This window comes from Euphorbia lathyris, chromosome 7 (assembly GCF_963576675.1).
Source record: "Euphorbia lathyris chromosome 7, ddEupLath1.1, whole genome shotgun sequence".
Classification (NCBI taxonomy): domain Eukaryota; kingdom Viridiplantae; phylum Streptophyta; class Magnoliopsida; order Malpighiales; family Euphorbiaceae; genus Euphorbia; species Euphorbia lathyris.
The window spans coordinates 42,543,185-42,560,725 of record NC_088916.1 but is presented as its reverse complement, the minus strand read 5'-3'; the positions used below and the strand labels follow the sequence as shown (position 1 = coordinate 42,560,725).

Genomic DNA, 17,541 nt, shown 5'->3' with positions numbered 1-17,541 from the left:
ATACGTCCCGACAATCAGTACAATGGTACAGGTACGGATTGTCAGGGTTGTTGGTGAATTACTTCGGGAGGAAGTAAACCGAGATCCGCCGAGGGGTAGATGTTGATTCACCTCCTTGTGTACTCCTAGATCCGCCCCGCTCGTATGTCCTGGGGATCCGCCCTCCTAGGTACAACCTCCGTGGGTCTGATGTCTGAGGATCCGCCAGAGCGCGTGTGATCAGCGATCCCAGTTAGGATGTCCGCATCAGACAACAACAGGTAGCAACTCGTCTGTCCCGAGCGAATCAAAGCAGGTTGAATTCCATACATGTATATCCCGCGCTAAAATCTTATTAATCCGCACTGTCAAACTTGCTGACTTCCAAACATCCCGAGCGGCTTTGCAATCACCAAACACGTGAATTGGAGTCTCAGCTTGTACTAAACAGATCGAGCAGATTCCATGCCGGCAGAGTGCAATTAAGCAGGGCAGCAGAATATGTTTATCCTAAAATATATTACGTCCGGGATATAATATAAAATCTAACAAGGAGATATTTATTTTGACATGTCAGCAGAATATGTTTGGGTGAAATTTCTCTCATTTATTGTTGCATGTTCTGGTTCATCCTCTGCAAAACTATTAATTATATATGAGTAGTAAATTATAAATTGTTATAGCCAAGGACTTTTGAGGATTGGATTACCAATTTTCTTTTTGTAAGACTAAGAGTCATGTTTTTATTCTTTTCTTTTATGTATTTGATGTTGATTTAATCATATATATATATATATATTAGCAAGTTTGAATATATACAATTTAATAATGTAAATAAAAATATTACAATGAAAAGTTTCATTCTTTGTTTGAATAAGATAAGATGATTATATCTCAAGGATCCAGCCTTGTTTGTCCTCAATGTGACCTGTTTTGATTCCTTCAAGAATGGAGTGGAGTTGCTCGGATACTGATTCTGCTTTCACTTTGTATTCAACTCTGCATTGTATACAAATTTTTAACATAAATTACATCACATTACAGGACTTGATAAATAAGTATTAGTTTTACCTTTTATCCTGATATGTGATGCTGCCAACAGGAGCAACTCCAACTGCCGTTCCAGTGCAGAATACTTCATCAGCATCCATCAATCCCTCTACCGGAATAGCAACTTCCTCAACCTGATTCACTTCATTGTTTATTCACAATATAACATTCCTATTCGGGGAGGAGCCAGGGTCCATAGATAATCACCCCTGCTGATCTTGTCCTGGCTTCACCCCTCTTCCTAGTTTTATACATGGGAATTAATATGGTGGCATAACTACAAGGGGTCATGATGAGAAAATACCAAAAATTACATTTATCGACAGAAATTTCCGTCAAATAGTTTTGTATGTCCATAAATTATGACATCACTGACGGAATAGGCGACGGATGTTACCGTCTGATTCTTAATCCCAAAATGAAATCTGTGTTTTCTTGCTTTCTTTTCTACCCGGAATTATAAATGTTATCACCTGGTAACCCTGATGGCGAGCAATTTCAATGATGCTTCGTCGGGTGACGCCTTGCAGAATGTTCCCATTTGCAGCTGGAGTAGAAATTATATTGCCCTATAAAAAGATAGATTTACTTTGTTGCACATATGGATAATTGCAGAGTTTACAGAAAGCAAATAGAATACCTTAACAAGGAAAATGTTGCAAGAAGAGACTTCTTCCAAATATTTGTTATGTACAGAATCAAGATATAAAACATCAGAAAATCCTCTGCTTTTAGCTCTGCCTATTGCTTTCAGAACCTACATAAAGAAACATGAGATCAATCTCTTTCCTTTCCTATGTGGTAAATGAAAGAAGAGACATACTGGTGCGTAATTGGTGATAGACTTGACACCACCAGCTCCTCCTGGAGTAGCACGATGAAACTCCTCTTCAACAACTAGGTTTAATGGTGCTAAACCTTCCTGCTCGTCCATGATAAATCCTTATATTATAAAAATATGATGAGCAATCAACTTCCAGTAACCAAAACGAAGAGGGAAACTTGACCTTGAAATAGTTTCCAACAGGAGAAGCATAGATAAGGAATGTGTATTCAGGTGCCGGTGCCAAACCCAATATAGGACCACTCCCCATTAGCAAAGGTCTTATGTACAGACTTCCTTTCTTTGGAGGAGGAACCTTTTATTACATTACATGGGTTTTCATCAAATTAATACTCACCAAGAAAGTCCAAAAGTGATACAATCATGTCGTTATAAAAAGGGATAGCATCCGAATTTGGCTTGACCACAACACAAGAAATAAGTAGAATTAGAGGTAAGAAATAAGTATTACCCAACGCTTGTTGGCGAAAGCAACTTGTTTAACTCCATGAATGAATTGATGAATGGAAGGGCAGGGCATGCACATTCTATCAGCACCCATTTGCATTCGTATTGCATTTTGATCTGGGCGAAACAGAAGTAAACGTCCATCTTCTTTTCTATATGCTTTTGTCCCTTCATACAACCCCTGACCACAGCACAGTTTTATTTATTTGTTTAGTTACGTCTTTAAAGATAAGATTATGAATTTTAAAAAATGGGGATGAAATGAAATGGAAACTTGCTTGCCCGTAATTGAGGACTCCTGCAGAAGGAGACAATTCAAGATTTCTATAAGGAGAAAGTTGTCCTTGTTCAAAGCATCCACCTTTACAGCATTTGGTTGTGTACATGTAATCAGCTGGTGTTATTCCAAATCCAAGATTATCCCAATCCACATCAGCGTACTCCTCCTCCTCCACATCACCACCACTACCAAATCCAACAAACCAAAATCATAACAAAAAAAAAAAAACAGGGGAGATTCATTGAACAATGGTTTTTCAACCTACCCAGAAGCCAACGATGATGTAGATTGAGATGAGTAGTTTTTGCAAAGATTACGTTTTAAGCCCTAAAACAAGAATAACAGAGAATGTTGTTCATATCTCATCACTCTGTTTTTCTTACAAATTACTAAATCCTGAATCATAATTGCGGAGAAATAACATAATAATTCGGAGAACAAACCTGCAGGTATTGAAATCGGCCTAGGCATGAATATGAATATAATCCTCTTCGAATCATTTCTTCTGATATTTATGCTATGTAGTCTTTGAAAGAGGTGCCACTTTTAAGACAAAATGGCAATTTTTTGACGTGAAATAACAGATAGGAAAAAGCTTAGATAGGGATAGCTAAGAAAATAGTATGAGAAGATTTTGGAGGATGAAGCGCCATAGATATAGAGACAACTGAAACACGTTTCTGTTTTACTTCATTCTTTATTTGGATTTGGATTTGGATTTGCATGACTCATGTTCTTCTTCAACGATCTTATCTACCTTCTCTTTCTATAGCATTTCAATTTATTTAGATTATTTATTGTTGCCTGTTTTTTTTATACATAAATTTCCAACTTAAATGTACTAATGAGTTGTTACACGTGTTGTTAAACCCAGCCCCAAATTCCCACCCCTAGCCCCGTGAAAGGACGAAAATACCCTTTCATGGGGATGCGAATGTCGCCTATACCAGTCCATATAAGCAGGCTCACAGGCAGTGGGATCGTATCCAACGGGTCGGCATCTCCTCCGATCAATGCCTCGAGCCGATGGAAATCTCCGCCACGTATCCTCAACTGTGACTAAGGAATGCGTGAGCTTATACGCTATAGATCTCCATGGTCATACTGCTTTATCAGGTCTAATACGCTCAGCTGGGATAGGCTGAATATATCCGACCTGTCGCAGCGCTCGATCGGACATATACGGCTCGACGATGTCTCTACACCGTATCCAACCGGCGTAGGACACTCGAAGCCGATCATCATCGGGGACAGGACCATAAGGCAACCACGTCACCTGAAAAAAAGTAATACTCAATAAAAAAATAATAATATACTATAAATAATACTTAAATAAATTCTAAAATTTTATAAAATACCTCTGCCACCGTCATACGATCCAGCAGCCCGCGAAAGGTATCTAGTCGGGCGGTCGTCTTGCCTGGTACCCCGACCTCCCATCTCAGTGCACGGGCATGGTCAGCTGGGATCAAGTGAGCTCCTCTATGCGACCGGAACACCGGAAAATACTCGTATATCCATGCCTGCAGTAGAGTCAAACATCCGCATATACCTGAACAGTCTCCCCTGCTCGCTATCCCCAGCTGCCGGTACAACATGGCTAGTGTAGCAGACTCCTATGATAGTCCAGCTGCCCCGCTAACACCGTTGTAAACCTCAGCAAGATGGGCCGGCCTAATCCTATCTCCACTCTTGTCAACAAACAGAGTGGATCCAAGCATAAGCCACATCCACGCTGTGGCCCGAGTAGCGTCATCCCTACCCTCGGTCAGAAGCCCCTGTACAGCCCCAACAAATACACCTCCACCACCCCATAAACGTCGGGTCGGCAACAGAAGCTCAGCCTGACTCACCCCAAACATCATCATGCACATGGCATGAAGCCTGTCAGTAGGGGAGACTTGGACACCATCGGACCGTCGATCGGGATCCGAAGAATCTGCCACACATCATGCAGCTGGATAGTCATCTCCCCGAACGGCATATGGAATGAGTTCGTATCAAGCTGCCACCGCTCCACGAACGCAGTCAACAGCGGAGTGTCGAGTTTCTTGAACATTGCATGTGGAAGGTGAGACAAACCAGTCCTCTCGATCATCTCCCTCAGCTGTAAAATGACACATATACAATTTATACAATTACTAAATGTTTTTTATGTTTATAGTTAAAAATACAAATTACAATAAATGTTGACACACTATATTATGCTTACCTTGGGTGACGCATCAGAAAACCACTGACACAAATCTCGGCATGTTGTTGATCTATTGTAGCATGTCAGAAACGACCGAATCTCTCCTCCCAACATCCGTGAGGCAACATGTCATAGAAAACTAGGAATCACAGAACCATCAACGGGACCACCATCAACCGGTGCAGTAACTACCCAGCTCTCGTCCTCACTAGCTTTGGAACGTTTGCTTGTCCCTGAAAATTATAAAATTATATTAAAGTATCCTAAAAATTACTAAAATATACCAAATTATAGTACAATTATACTAAAATATACTAAAGTTATACTAAAGTTATACTAAAGTAATAAATTATACTAAAATATACTAAAGTTATACTAAAATTATAAATTATACTAAAGTTATACTAAAATTATAAATTATACTAAAATTATACTAAAGTATACTAAAATTATACTAAAGTTATACTAAAATTATACTAAAATTATAAATATACTAAAATATACTAAAATTATACTAAAATTATAAATTATACTAAAATTATATTAAAGTTATACTAAAATTATACTAAAATAATAAAATATACTAAAATATGCTAAAGTTATACTAAAGTTATACTAAAATTATAAATATACTAAAATATACTAAAATTATACTAAAATTATAAAAAATACCTGTACTCGTAAAACGACCTCCTACACGCTGGGTCGGCTGTCTCCCCGGGGTCGGCTGCTCATCGCTCTCCTCAACCTCGCGATCATGTGCAACTGCAGACTGTCGCACTGTCCGGACTGCCACATCCAGGTAGTCCTGAAAAGAATCGCTATCAGGCTCTCTGTCCTCAAAATCAGTCGCCCCCTCTGATCCATGAATATCGGGCTGATCCGCAATCGGCCCCCTCCTCACCTGCTCCGTCGCAGCCCCTCTCCGCCTACGACCAGATATATCTATACCACGCAATCTCGTATGCCGTGGTGTATCATCCTCGTCGTCCATATCTAGCCGACGAGCAGATGACGGGATGGATTTCCCACCCCTAGTAGGCCGCTCCGTCTACAAAAAAAAATTACACTAAATTAATAAAATTGTAAATAATTTAAATTATACTAAATTTATAAAATTATGCTAAAATACTACTAAATTAATACAAATGATAATAATAAATTACACTAAATTAATAAAATTATAATAAATTATACTAAAATTATACTCAATTTATACTAAATTATACTAAAGTTATACTCAATTTATACTCAATTTATACTAAAATACTACTAAATTAATACAAATGATAATAATAAATTACACTAAATTAATAAAATTATAATACATTATACTAAAATTATACTCAATTTATACTAAATTATACTAAATTTATACTAAATTATACTAAAGTTATACTCAATTTATACTAAATTATACTAAAGTTATACTAAATTTATAAAATTACCCTAAATTAATAAAATTATAAAAATCATGCTAAAACTATACTTAATTTATACTAAAATTAAACTAAAATTATAAAATTACACTAAATAACTAAAATGTTAAATAATATATTTTTTTATACAAAAACAACGTGGGGCGTAAGGGAATCACGCCCGAACCACTGGGCGGGCGTATGAGTATCACGCCATATCAGTGGTTTGGGCGTATGAGTGTCACGCCCTACCATTGGTACGGGCATGTGGCTATCACGCCCGCACCACTGGTCGGGCGTGATACTCATACGCCCGAACCGCAGATCGGGCGTGATGTTCATACGCCCGACTGCGATTCCGACGATTTTTTTCAAATAACCAACAGATTCAATTCGATCTAAAAATCAACGAAATAAAGCGGTAAATCTTACCATTTTAGCTTTTCCTTTACGGTTTCTGTCACCATCCATGATTCGGTTCACTAATTTGTTCGGATTTGAGCAAAATTCGTATAGGGTTCTTGAGAGGTTTTGGGTTTTTTGAAATTTAGTGCAAAGGGTAGTTCGGTCTATTCCAAGGGCTAGAAGTATAAATTAGTGGCTGGGTTTAGTAATCCACATTTTAATTGGGGCTAATTTTGTAATTATATACATTTTCTCACCTAATTTTGTAACATTAGAAATTCAAGCTCAATTACTAAATTATTATAATTCTAGCCTAAATATGTAATTTACAGTTAATTAACTGATTTCTTAGTTAGTTATATTAATTAATCAGTAATTATTTAACTAATTATAATTAATTGGTTATTTGAGGGTTTTTTTGACAGGCCGTGTTTGGTAAAGAGCGTTTTGGGATAAAAAGAGCGGTTTTGACCAATTTTAGCGGTTTGACCACTGAAACCGCTGATTGGAGTGTTTGGTGGAGAGAGGTTTGGGAGAGAGTTTTGGGATGAAAACGCTAAGCTTTTTCTAAATTAGCGTTTTGCAATATTAAAATTAATGGATTTCTTTAACCCTAATTATTTTAAGTATTAAAAAAAGAAATGCCCTTATTCGTCTTTTTGCACCAACCGCTATTATCAATCGGCTAATTTTTACCAAACAGGTCTACACAAACAGCTAGTCAAATCAGCTAATGTAATTAGCTAACAACTAATGTAATCAGCTAACAGCTAATTCCCAAATAGGGCCAAAATTTGGTTATTTGAGTTAGTTATGTGAAAATGTGGTGAAAGAAAATTTGGAAAAAAAGAAAGATAAGTAAGAATCTTTTATGGATGAAATTGAGAGTAGTTTTGATCATGGGGAAACCTTCCTTTATGCGGATCACGAGTCTTAGTTACTTGGACGTGCAATCGCAATATACATAGAAAAATTGGCATAAAAGAGAGTGCAACACACAAAGGCCCTGTTTGGTAAAGAGCGTTTTAGGATAAAAAGAGCGGTTTTGACCAACTTTAGAGGTTTGACCACTGAAACCGCTAATTGGAGTGTTTGGTGGAGAGAGGTTTGGAAGAGAGTTTTGGGATGAAAACGCTAATTTAGAAAAAGCTCTTAAAAGGAGCCTTTTCAATTAGCGTTTTGCAATATTAAAATTAATGGACTTCTTTAACCCTAATAAATAGACTCACTCTTCTCCTGCGCCAAAATTAATGCCCTTATTCGTCTTTTTGCACAAACCGCTATTATCAATCAGCTAATTTTTACCAAACAGATCTACACAAATAGCTAATCAAATAAGCTAGTCAAATCAGCTAATGTAATCAGCTAACAGCTAACAGCTAATGTAATCAGCTAACAGCTAACAGCTAATTCCCAAACAGGGCCAAAGTCAGACCCAACTCTGAAACTTACAATATTTTATTTAGCAAGTTTTCATGTTGATTGTATTTATTTCCTAAGAATTCTCTTTTATTATTTTCATATCCAGTAAGCTTACTTTTAATACAATTCTTTGCAATTCAAATTCAAGTTTCCAAGTTCTTTCAATTCAACTTTGTTTAATTTTGGCACATTGTTGTTCAATTAATCTTGTTCCGTAGAATTAAAGGTTTTTACGCCCTTTCGGCTTTACCACAATTGTTTGGTTCAAGAAATTAGATTTAGCAACTTTTGAGATTTTCCTATAAAATTTCTGACACGCTTACATCATAAGAAACAAAAAAAATGAAACAATATTTTGGCACGCTCGGTAGGACACCAACACGCTGCCAAAAAAGAGTTCTAAAGAGAACAATACTACTGTGTTCGGTGGTGCAGATGTTGTGCCTGGTAATACAAGACAAGTTGTTGATCTTATTGAGCAAATTGAAGGATCACTCCCCACTTCTTCAAGGAGCAATGATCCGAGTTTCTTTTATCCAACCCAAAACAATGAGGGACCTCACCTACAAATTACACATGAGAAAAATTCTCTAATTATGGCTACAACCTTTGGCGATATGGCCAAAATGATTTAGGCTTTGGTAAAAAATTATGATGTTACTTTGCTGTTGGTTAACCACAAGATTGACCTGTTAAGTGAAAATAAGAAGGATCAAGCTGACTCAAGCCCTACCGGTTCTCCAGCAAACGGAAATGAAGGTGCAGCCTCAGTTGAAGAAATTAGACTAGCATGGAGAAAAATACCAAATTCCACCATCGAAGGATGATAGCACTCTCAAACCTTCCAACACTCCGAGCCACATTCCAAACGGGAGTAGGCCTAACCCACATATTGTTCCATCTATTCATTTGTAGGTCACACTAATAGGCAAGATGCACCCTATAACTATACCCGGGAAGAAGAGCTAATTCATGACTTGGGGAGCCATGGTGAAGTTGAGAGGGGGTGGGAGCAACCTTGGTGGAGGGTTTTTATGTTCCTCAAATCCATGTCCAACTGGTCCTAGTTAGGAACCAATGAGTAAATGTTGATGTTGTAAGGGATATTGTGTAGGAACTCTATGGCCTCGGACTTCGGCAAGTCGATAGGCCAAAGTTTCACAAGCCCTATTCGAGGAGTATTGATCAAGAGAATCATTACCTAAGGGGCTATCGAATCCCGAAATTCATCATGTTCTTTACTAAGAAGAGGAAATCCACCGTGGAGCATGTGGCGAGATTTACGATTCACTGCAGGGAGCTGACCAATCTTGCCAATTTTGATTATTTCAAATTGCGAATCTTCCTTAATTCTCTTATAGGTTTGGGCCTTACTTGGTTTTCATCCTTACCCTATAACTCACTGTTTCCTTGGAAGGATAGGGAAAGGCACTTCCATGCTTAATTCTAAAGGGAAGCGCCTAATGTTTGTGTGACCGAGTTATCCTGAATGTCTCAGAGAAGTGGAGAGATGGCCGACACATACATTGCTCGTTTCAAATGAATAACAAGTAGATGCATGGTGTTTCTTCTAGAAGACAAGTTTGCTAGGATGGCTTAGAAGGTTTTGATATTGAACTCCACAAGAATTTTTCAGGGAATGGAATTCAGAGACTTTAATAGGAAACACACATCCTGGATCCTGGTAGGTAATGAGTTTGTTGTGAATATTATACCATGGATAATGGTTAAAACACTTGGGACGAAGGAGGAAGACCTTATTGCTACAGATGTGACATTGCACTTTTTCAATTGTAAAATTACAAGATCTCAAGGGATTTTTCCATTAGAAGTTATAGTAGGGAGCAAGTCTCATCTATCAGCATTTTTTGTAGTAGATTCTATTACCAATTATCAAGTTTTATTGGGTCGGGATTGGATTCACACAAATTGGTATGTGTCATCCTCTCCATATCAGAATCTTATTTTTTTGGAAGGGATAAGAGGTGGAAGTGGTTTGACCAAATGAAAAGCCTTACCTAACCACTTCGGATATAATTGATGCGAGGTTCTATGAAGGAGATTTTAGGCCAATCAGATTTGTGGGAAAGGGATAAGTTTATCGCTCCTAAGAAGTGATTAGTACCTAGTACCCAAAGTAGAGAAGAATATTGTGAAGGAAGAAAGACCCTTAGTCGTGCCAATATTAGACGACCACTAAGATGCTCTACTTATTGAAGAAATTGATGAGGATTAAGTTAACTAAGGAGCAACACGTGGTAACTATAGTCGCTAATATAAAAATGCACATGCAGAGTGTATTAGAGAATATATTGCAATAAGAGCAAGGCGAGAGTGCATGGGCAGAAGTTATTTGGGAAGAGTACAAAGACATAGATGACAAACTTAAGGAAATACAATTACACAAACTCAAAGTCGTATCTCGGAAGTTAGAAGACTCGGGTAGAGGATCATTTGGAAGAAGTTAGAGGACTTAGGTAGGTGATATGACTTTGATAGGTCACACGACATGTGAGATTAGTGACACGATATGTGAATTAATTTGGGAGAAACAAAAACTCAACAAAAATCTCACACGCTATATGGTAGGGGATGCCACGTCATGTGACCTTCCCTGTCATGTTTCCTGGTTGATGCACTTGCTCACGCGATGTGTTGCTGATCTGACACATCGTATGAGCCCTGTATCAAGGGTTCTTCCGCTTGCCTCACATTGATGCCCTCATCCATTACTTTTCAATCCAGAAAATATATAGATATTTTGACATGTTAATTTTTTAATGATTTGAATGATTTAGAATTTTGTGAAATTTGTAGATGGTATATTAAATTTGTGTGTTATTAACTTTGTAATTTATTTATTTTATATGTTTATTCTTAACGGATAAAAGTAACGAGAAAAACCCATATCACCATAGGGTAGCATTCATTTGATCATTAACTGCCTATATGTAATGAGTAACGGTTATATATAAACTTATTAAATTTAAGTCTTGTGATAATTTTGATAATCACTGTAAAGTAATATACATAATACTCTTTCCTTGAAATTGAGTTTTTTTTTTCGGAATTTGAGTAGTTTGGTTGGCTTGTCTTGAATTGAATGGTCAAAAATTTATATTAAAAACACGATGCAGCTGAATAAAAATGTGTCCAGATGATTTTTATATGCTAATGCATATAAATTATGAGTGTTCAAACTTACGTTGAGTGGGTTATAATAAGCTTTTTATCCAACCCATATAAGGATACTATTTGATGGGTTGGATGAGTTATGATTGATTATGGTGTGAGTTAAATTAATTTTTTTAAATGAGTTGGATAAGTTGATTTATATAGGTTGAATGAGTTATGGTAGTTAGATTATATGATGTAACTTGTGAGCTAATTTGTTTTCTTTTATATGTTTACTTTTTTTTTCTTTTATAATATTAATATTATTTGCATATTTTTATATATCCTTACATTTCTAAATATCATTTTTACCTTATTTTTTCTGTATTTTTTCATTTTTCATTTTTTCCAGTTTTCTTCGATTGCCTCATTTTCTCCGTTGTTCCTGTTTAAGTTTTGTTCCTTAGTTTTCTATTTTTTTAGTCTTGTTTTCTCATTTCTCGATTTCCTTTTGCATAAATTTGCAATTATCCTTTATTTTATGAAAGTGCATGTCGTAACATAATTGAACTTCAAAAGAAGTTGTCAATCTAAACAAATTTTTCCAAATCTCATATGATGGTGGTTTCACTAACCGTGGTTTTCACCTGGTCAGTGTCTAACTAAATGAATTTCGCCAGTCATTGTTAGACAAAAGTTTAATAGAATATAGGGTTAATTTAAAAAATAAAATTCATGTGGTTTATGTTGTCAGTAAAAATGCGACAAATCCCTTAACACCGTTAAAATAGAAGGTTATTTTCGGGAATTTTTTTTATCACTTTTTTAACTTTTTGACTCTCTCTACTTCTCCTCCTAAAGCAAGTTGGGTCAATTTCAAACATCAAGTTGAATCAAAATTCTAGATTTCTAGAAGTTTGGAATTTTTAAATTTTTGTTATGGAATTTCAGATTTTTAGAATTCGAGATTTTTGGAATTCTAAAATTCTTGAATTTCAGAATTTTCTGAAATTCCAGGATTTTCTAAAATTCAAGATTTTATGGAATTCTAAATTTCTGGTATTCCATATTTCTAGAAATTCTAAAATTTTAGGAAAGAGAGAGAGAGAGTGTGTGTGTCAAAAAAGTGATTAAAAAAACAAAATTTCTGAAAGTACCTCTACATTTTAACGATGTTAAGGAATTTGTCATGTTTTTACTAACGGCAGAAACCATAAAATTTGTTTTGGAGCAAAAAAAAAAACCCCAGATACTGATCTGCGAAAATGTGAAACCGTAGGATTTTTTTAAAATTAACCATAGAATCTTATAAGTCTAGATCTAACAGTGACTGACAAAAAAAAATTAATTTGAGCAATCACTAACCATGTGAAAACCACTGTCTCGTATCAAATTGCAGTACTAACTGTCCACATTTTTTTAGGATAAATTTTAAAAAAAACTCTTATAGTTTCACTTTTTTGCAGAAAAAGGACTGTGGTTTTTTTCTTTTCAAATACAGGACTGTGGTTTATTCCATTACACTATTTACGGATTTCGTGAAGATGTCGTTTATTTGCTGACGTGGCTGAAGGGCAAATATGAGTTTTTTAAAAAATTGGGGTAAATTTCAAAAAAAACAAACATGTGGTTTCACTTTTCTGCGGAAAAAGGACTGTGGTTTTTTTTTCTTTTCAAATACATGACTGTGGTTTATTCCGTTACACTATTTACAGATTTGGTGAAGATGCATTTTATTTGCTGACGTGGCTGAAGGGAAAATATGGCTGAAGGGAAAGATGTCGTTTATTTGCTGACGTGGCCTTGAACAACCATGTGAGATTTGCGCTCATGTGAGATTTTATAGTCAATATTGTAGCCAGAAAATAGTTATAAAAAATTCATTGGTCAATATTATAGACCCAAAATAGTTATAAAAAAAATCCATTGGTCAATTTTTTTAAAAACCCATATTTGCCCTTCATTCACGTCAGCAAATAAACGGCATATTCACCAAATCCGTAAATTGTGCAACGGAATAAACTACAGTCCTGTATTTGAAAAGAAAAAACCACAGTTTTTTTTCTGCAAAAAAAAGTGAAACCACAAGGTTTTTTTTTTAAATTTACCCCAATTTTTAAAAAAAACCATATTTGCCTTCAGTCACGTCAGCAAATAAATAGCAACTTTACCAAATCCGTAAATAGTGTAACGGAATAAACCACAGTCCTATATTTGAAAAGAAAAAAATCAGTCATTTTTCTGCACAAAAAAAAAAAGTGAAACCACATGGGTTTTTTTTTTTTTAAATTTATCCTTTTTTTTATATATAAATCATTTTTTAACATAATAAAATAGAATGAAGGAGTTGAAAATTTAGATGAATTGGATGTATTACATGAGTTGTTAGATGGTTTATAATGAACCACCAAATATAGAATTCATAAACCTGATGTAAGCCATTGGAACAAATAAAAACTATTTTTCATGGGTTGAATGAATGAGTTGTGATAAGATGAGTTAACTCATCTGATTTTAAACACCCCTATTATAAAAGGGATAATAGCTCTTCCTATTCCCTGGTGATATAAAATTACTTCAAATGGCCTTATATTAGTTGAATTTCTTGAAAATCCAAAGAATGAGAATGGATTTCATGGGAGATTCATTGTATATGAAAAAGAAGGAGTGAGGGATAATATAATTAAAAGTTTGAGGTTATGAATATCCTTATAAAAAGAAGTGAAATATATTAGTAAATCTGTATTGTCCATCCCTTTGTGTCCTCAATAATACCCATCTGAATTCCCACTAGATGTTGATACAGCTTCCATGATACGGATTCAGCACCTGTTCTGTATTCTGTTCTGCACATACCATACCATACCATACATTTGTTAGCAAAGATGATTAAAAAAGCAAAGCAAAAGAGAATTATGAGTTATGAAATACCTGTTGGCTTGATAGGTTATAGTTGCAACAGGAGCAACTACAACTGCAGTTCCTGTGCAAAAAACTTCTTCTGCATCCCCCAATTCATCCACTGTAATACTACGTTCTTCAACCTCATACCCATGATCTTTAGCTATTTCCATTATGCACTTTCGAGTAATGCCTGGAAGAATTGTGCCATTTGTAGCTGGAGTTGAAATAACATTGCCCTGACATCATTTTTAATTTATACTCCAATATCAAAACCAGAAAAGCCTCCCTCCCTCCCTGCCTATTACCATAAAGCTCATAATTGTATTAATAATATACCTTCACAATGAAAATGTTAGAAGAAGATACTTCCTCTATATACTTCTTTTCCACAGAGTCAAGATACAACACGTCACAAAATCCCCTCTTCTTTGCTCCGCTCATTGCCTTTAGTACCTACAATAAAAGCAACTATTATCATAAACATAATATAACGAAATTATTCATAAAAAATAAAGTGAAAGTCAATAATTAAAAAAAAAAAATTGATATTTACAATGATTACAACAATATTATTGTGAAATAGAAATTATAATAAATAATGTTAAAGGGGTGACTTACAGGGGCATAGTTGCTGATGGTTTTGACTCCACCGGCTCCGCCACGAGAAGCACGGTGGTAATCATCTTCCACATATAAATTGAGGGGAGCAAAGCCATTCTTAAAGTAGTCCCCCACAGGAGAAGCATATATTAAAAACGTGTATTGAGGTGCCGGTGCCAAACCTAGTACAGGACCACTGCCCATCAAAAGTGGCCTAATATACAAACTCCCTTTCCCCGGTGGCGGGGTCTGTGTGTGTTACAACACATGAGATGATCAATAATTCAATCGCAACCTCTACATTTCCAAATTAACAAGAAATGAGAATACCCACCCAGCGTTTGTTAGCAATGGCAGTTTGTTTGACAGCATCAGTAAATTGATGAACAGAAGGAGAAGGCATACACATTCTCTCAGCACCAATCTTCATTCTGATTGCATTTTCATCTGGACGGAAAAGAAAAAGTCCTCCATCTTTCTTTCTGTATGCTTTGGTTCCTTCAAAAATTGCCTGATACAGATCTCCATCATCTCAAAAAATAATGCATTTCATATGTATGATAAAATGTTCAAATGAATTCAGAGAGTCACTTGCCTGCCCATAATTTAGAACTCCTGCTGAAGGGCTCAACTCAATGTTGCCGAAGCGAGTTAAATGGCCTTGTTCGAAATTCCCATCTTGATTAGATTTCTCAATGTACATGAAATCAGTAGGCGTCAGACCAAAACCAAGATTATCCCAATCCATATCAACATACTCATCGTCACTGAAATCAATCAACCATTCAACCCAAACCAATATTAGGCATCAATTTACCTGATAATTAATATATAACGATTTACCTGTAAGTGGATGGCTCGCAGGCTTGGCGATCAAAGGTTGCAAAGTTCAAATAAGCTCCAAGCTGTAGACATTCACAAAAAGACCAAACAAATTTAAAAAATTACAGCTATATTTTTTTTTGTTGGTCTCAAAACTGAAAACATCAAGTTTCAAAGTGTGACATAAGACAGTTTTATCTTATTTTATAAAGAATCACAAAGAAAACAGAGGAATTAGAGTCACTTTCACGGTAGAAAAATTTGAAAGAAATCAGAAAGGCTAACTTTTGATTGAAAAGAAGAAACTCGTAAAGACTGAAACAAAGTGTGAATGGCTGAACTTGTTCGAATCATGGTATGGTATGGTAGATTCTGATTCTGAATCTACAAAATTATTGGAATGCAAGGAAATTGCTTTGATAAGAGCCTTTATATATTTGAAAATGACAATGGAGAAACCGAACACGGAACATGCAATCTCTCCTTTTCTTACATTACAGGGGAGGGGAGGGGGTTCTAACTTATAACTGCAGCTGGCATTCAGTCCTTCTAAGATTTTATTAGAAAATATCACTTTCATCTTTTTTCTTTAACCATCTTCTAAATAAATACAGATAACAACTCTTTACCAACTAAAATTTATCACTAGTTATTAAGATCATGGCTTTAAAGAGCGTTAAAATTTAACGCATCATATTAAAATATACGCTAAATCTAACCTGTGCCATAAGGCACAGGTTTATGTATTAATTATGCTATGGGAAAAAGAAAAAGTAATATCCTACAAGTATTAATTATGCTATTTTCTTCATAGGTATTAATTACTTTTTCTTTTTGGTCGGAAAACCTCTAAAATTCTACCAATATATATAAAGTAATTAATTTATTAGTCTCAATATTTTTAAAAAACATACTGTTTAGTCCTCGTATTTTCAAAAAACACACAGTAAGATTCCTAACCTTTTTCTCGATGAACTGTTTAGTCTTTCCGTCCGTTTGTTAAATTTTTTACCGTTTAGAAAAATGGTAGGGACTAAACAGTTCATCAAGAAAAATGTTAAGGTCATCGAGAAAAAGGTTAGGGACCTTACTGTGTGTTTTTTAAAACACATGGACTAAACAGTGTGTTTTTTAAAACACAGTGACTAAACATTGTGTTTTTGTCAAAATAGGGACTAATAAATTAATTACCCATATATGCATGAGTTTTTTTATTAAACTTTTAATGAGTGAGTTAGTCTCGTATTTTTAAAAACACACGGTAAGGTTCCTAACATTTTTATCGATGAACTGTTTAGTCTTTCCGTCTATTTGTTAATTTTTTACCGTTTAGGAAAACGGTAGGGACTAAACAGTTCACCAAACAAAACGTTAAAGTCATCGAAAAAAATGTTAGGGACCTTACTGTGTGTTTTTTTAAAACACATGAACTAAATAGTGTGTTTTTTAAAACACAGTGACAAAACAGTGTGTTTTTGTCAAAATATAAGGACTAATAAATTAATTACCCATATATGCATGAGTTTTTTTTTTATTAAAGTTCTAATGAGTGAGTTAGTCCTCGTATTTTCAAAAACACACGGTAATGTTCCTAACATTTTTCTCGATGAACTGTTTAGTCTTTCTGTCTATTTGTTAAATTTTTTACCGTTTAGGAAAACGGTAGGGACTAAACAGTTCACCAAGAAAAATGTTAAGGTCATCGAGAAAAATGTTAGGGACCTTACTGTGTGTTTTTTAAAACACATGGACTAAAAAGTGTGTTTTTTACAATACAGTGACTAAACATTGTGTTTTTATCAAAATATAGAGACTAATAAATTAATTACCCATATATGCATGAGTTTTTTTATTAAAATTATAATGAGTGAGTTAATTATGTTTGATTAATTGCATATGATTACCTAGAAAAACTAAACATCTTTTGAACAAAAAATATATATTAATTATGTCTTATCCTATGCCTTATGGCATAGGTTAGCCGGACCGATAAAATATAATATTTTATTAATTTAATCATCAATATCACTTTTGGCAATTTTTGTTAAAAAATGCTCCAATA

The 17,541-nt window shown here is 35.0% G+C and overlaps 2 protein-coding genes across 3 annotated transcripts; both read right to left on the bottom strand.

Annotated features, from left to right (window-relative positions):
- Positions 1 to 749: 749 nt before the first annotated feature.
- Positions 750 to 3,361, bottom strand: LOC136234783 (branched-chain-amino-acid aminotransferase 2, chloroplastic-like). Of its 2 annotated transcripts, XM_066024255.1 has the most exons (10): positions 3,044 to 3,360; positions 2,866 to 2,927; positions 2,599 to 2,785; positions 2,325 to 2,501; positions 2,037 to 2,168; positions 1,853 to 1,951; positions 1,670 to 1,786; positions 1,503 to 1,598; positions 1,051 to 1,163; positions 750 to 978 (listed from the first exon to the last, which is right to left on the bottom strand). In XM_066024255.1, the coding sequence occupies exons 1-10, from the start codon at positions 3,098 to 3,100 to the stop codon at positions 867 to 869; spliced, it is 1,152 nt and encodes a 383-aa protein (XP_065880327.1). In that variant the 5' UTR covers positions 3,101 to 3,360; the 3' UTR covers positions 750 to 866. The 2 variants fall into 2 exon arrangements, with proteins under 2 accessions (XP_065880327.1, XP_065880329.1); XM_066024257.1 differs by lacking the exon at positions 2,866 to 2,927 and having other exon boundaries at positions 3,044 to 3,361.
- Positions 3,362 to 13,725: 10,364 nt separating this feature from the next.
- LOC136201399 (branched-chain-amino-acid aminotransferase 2, chloroplastic-like) lies at positions 13,726 to 16,007 on the bottom strand. The gene is made up of 8 exons (XM_065992064.1): positions 15,765 to 16,007; positions 15,501 to 15,562; positions 15,253 to 15,424; positions 14,992 to 15,168; positions 14,676 to 14,906; positions 14,394 to 14,510; positions 14,085 to 14,293; positions 13,726 to 13,999 (listed from the first exon to the last, which is right to left on the bottom strand). The coding sequence occupies exons 1-8, from the start codon at positions 15,831 to 15,833 to the stop codon at positions 13,885 to 13,887; spliced, it is 1,152 nt and encodes a 383-aa protein (XP_065848136.1). The 5' UTR covers positions 15,834 to 16,007; the 3' UTR covers positions 13,726 to 13,884.
- Positions 16,008 to 17,541: the final 1,534 nt, after the last annotated feature.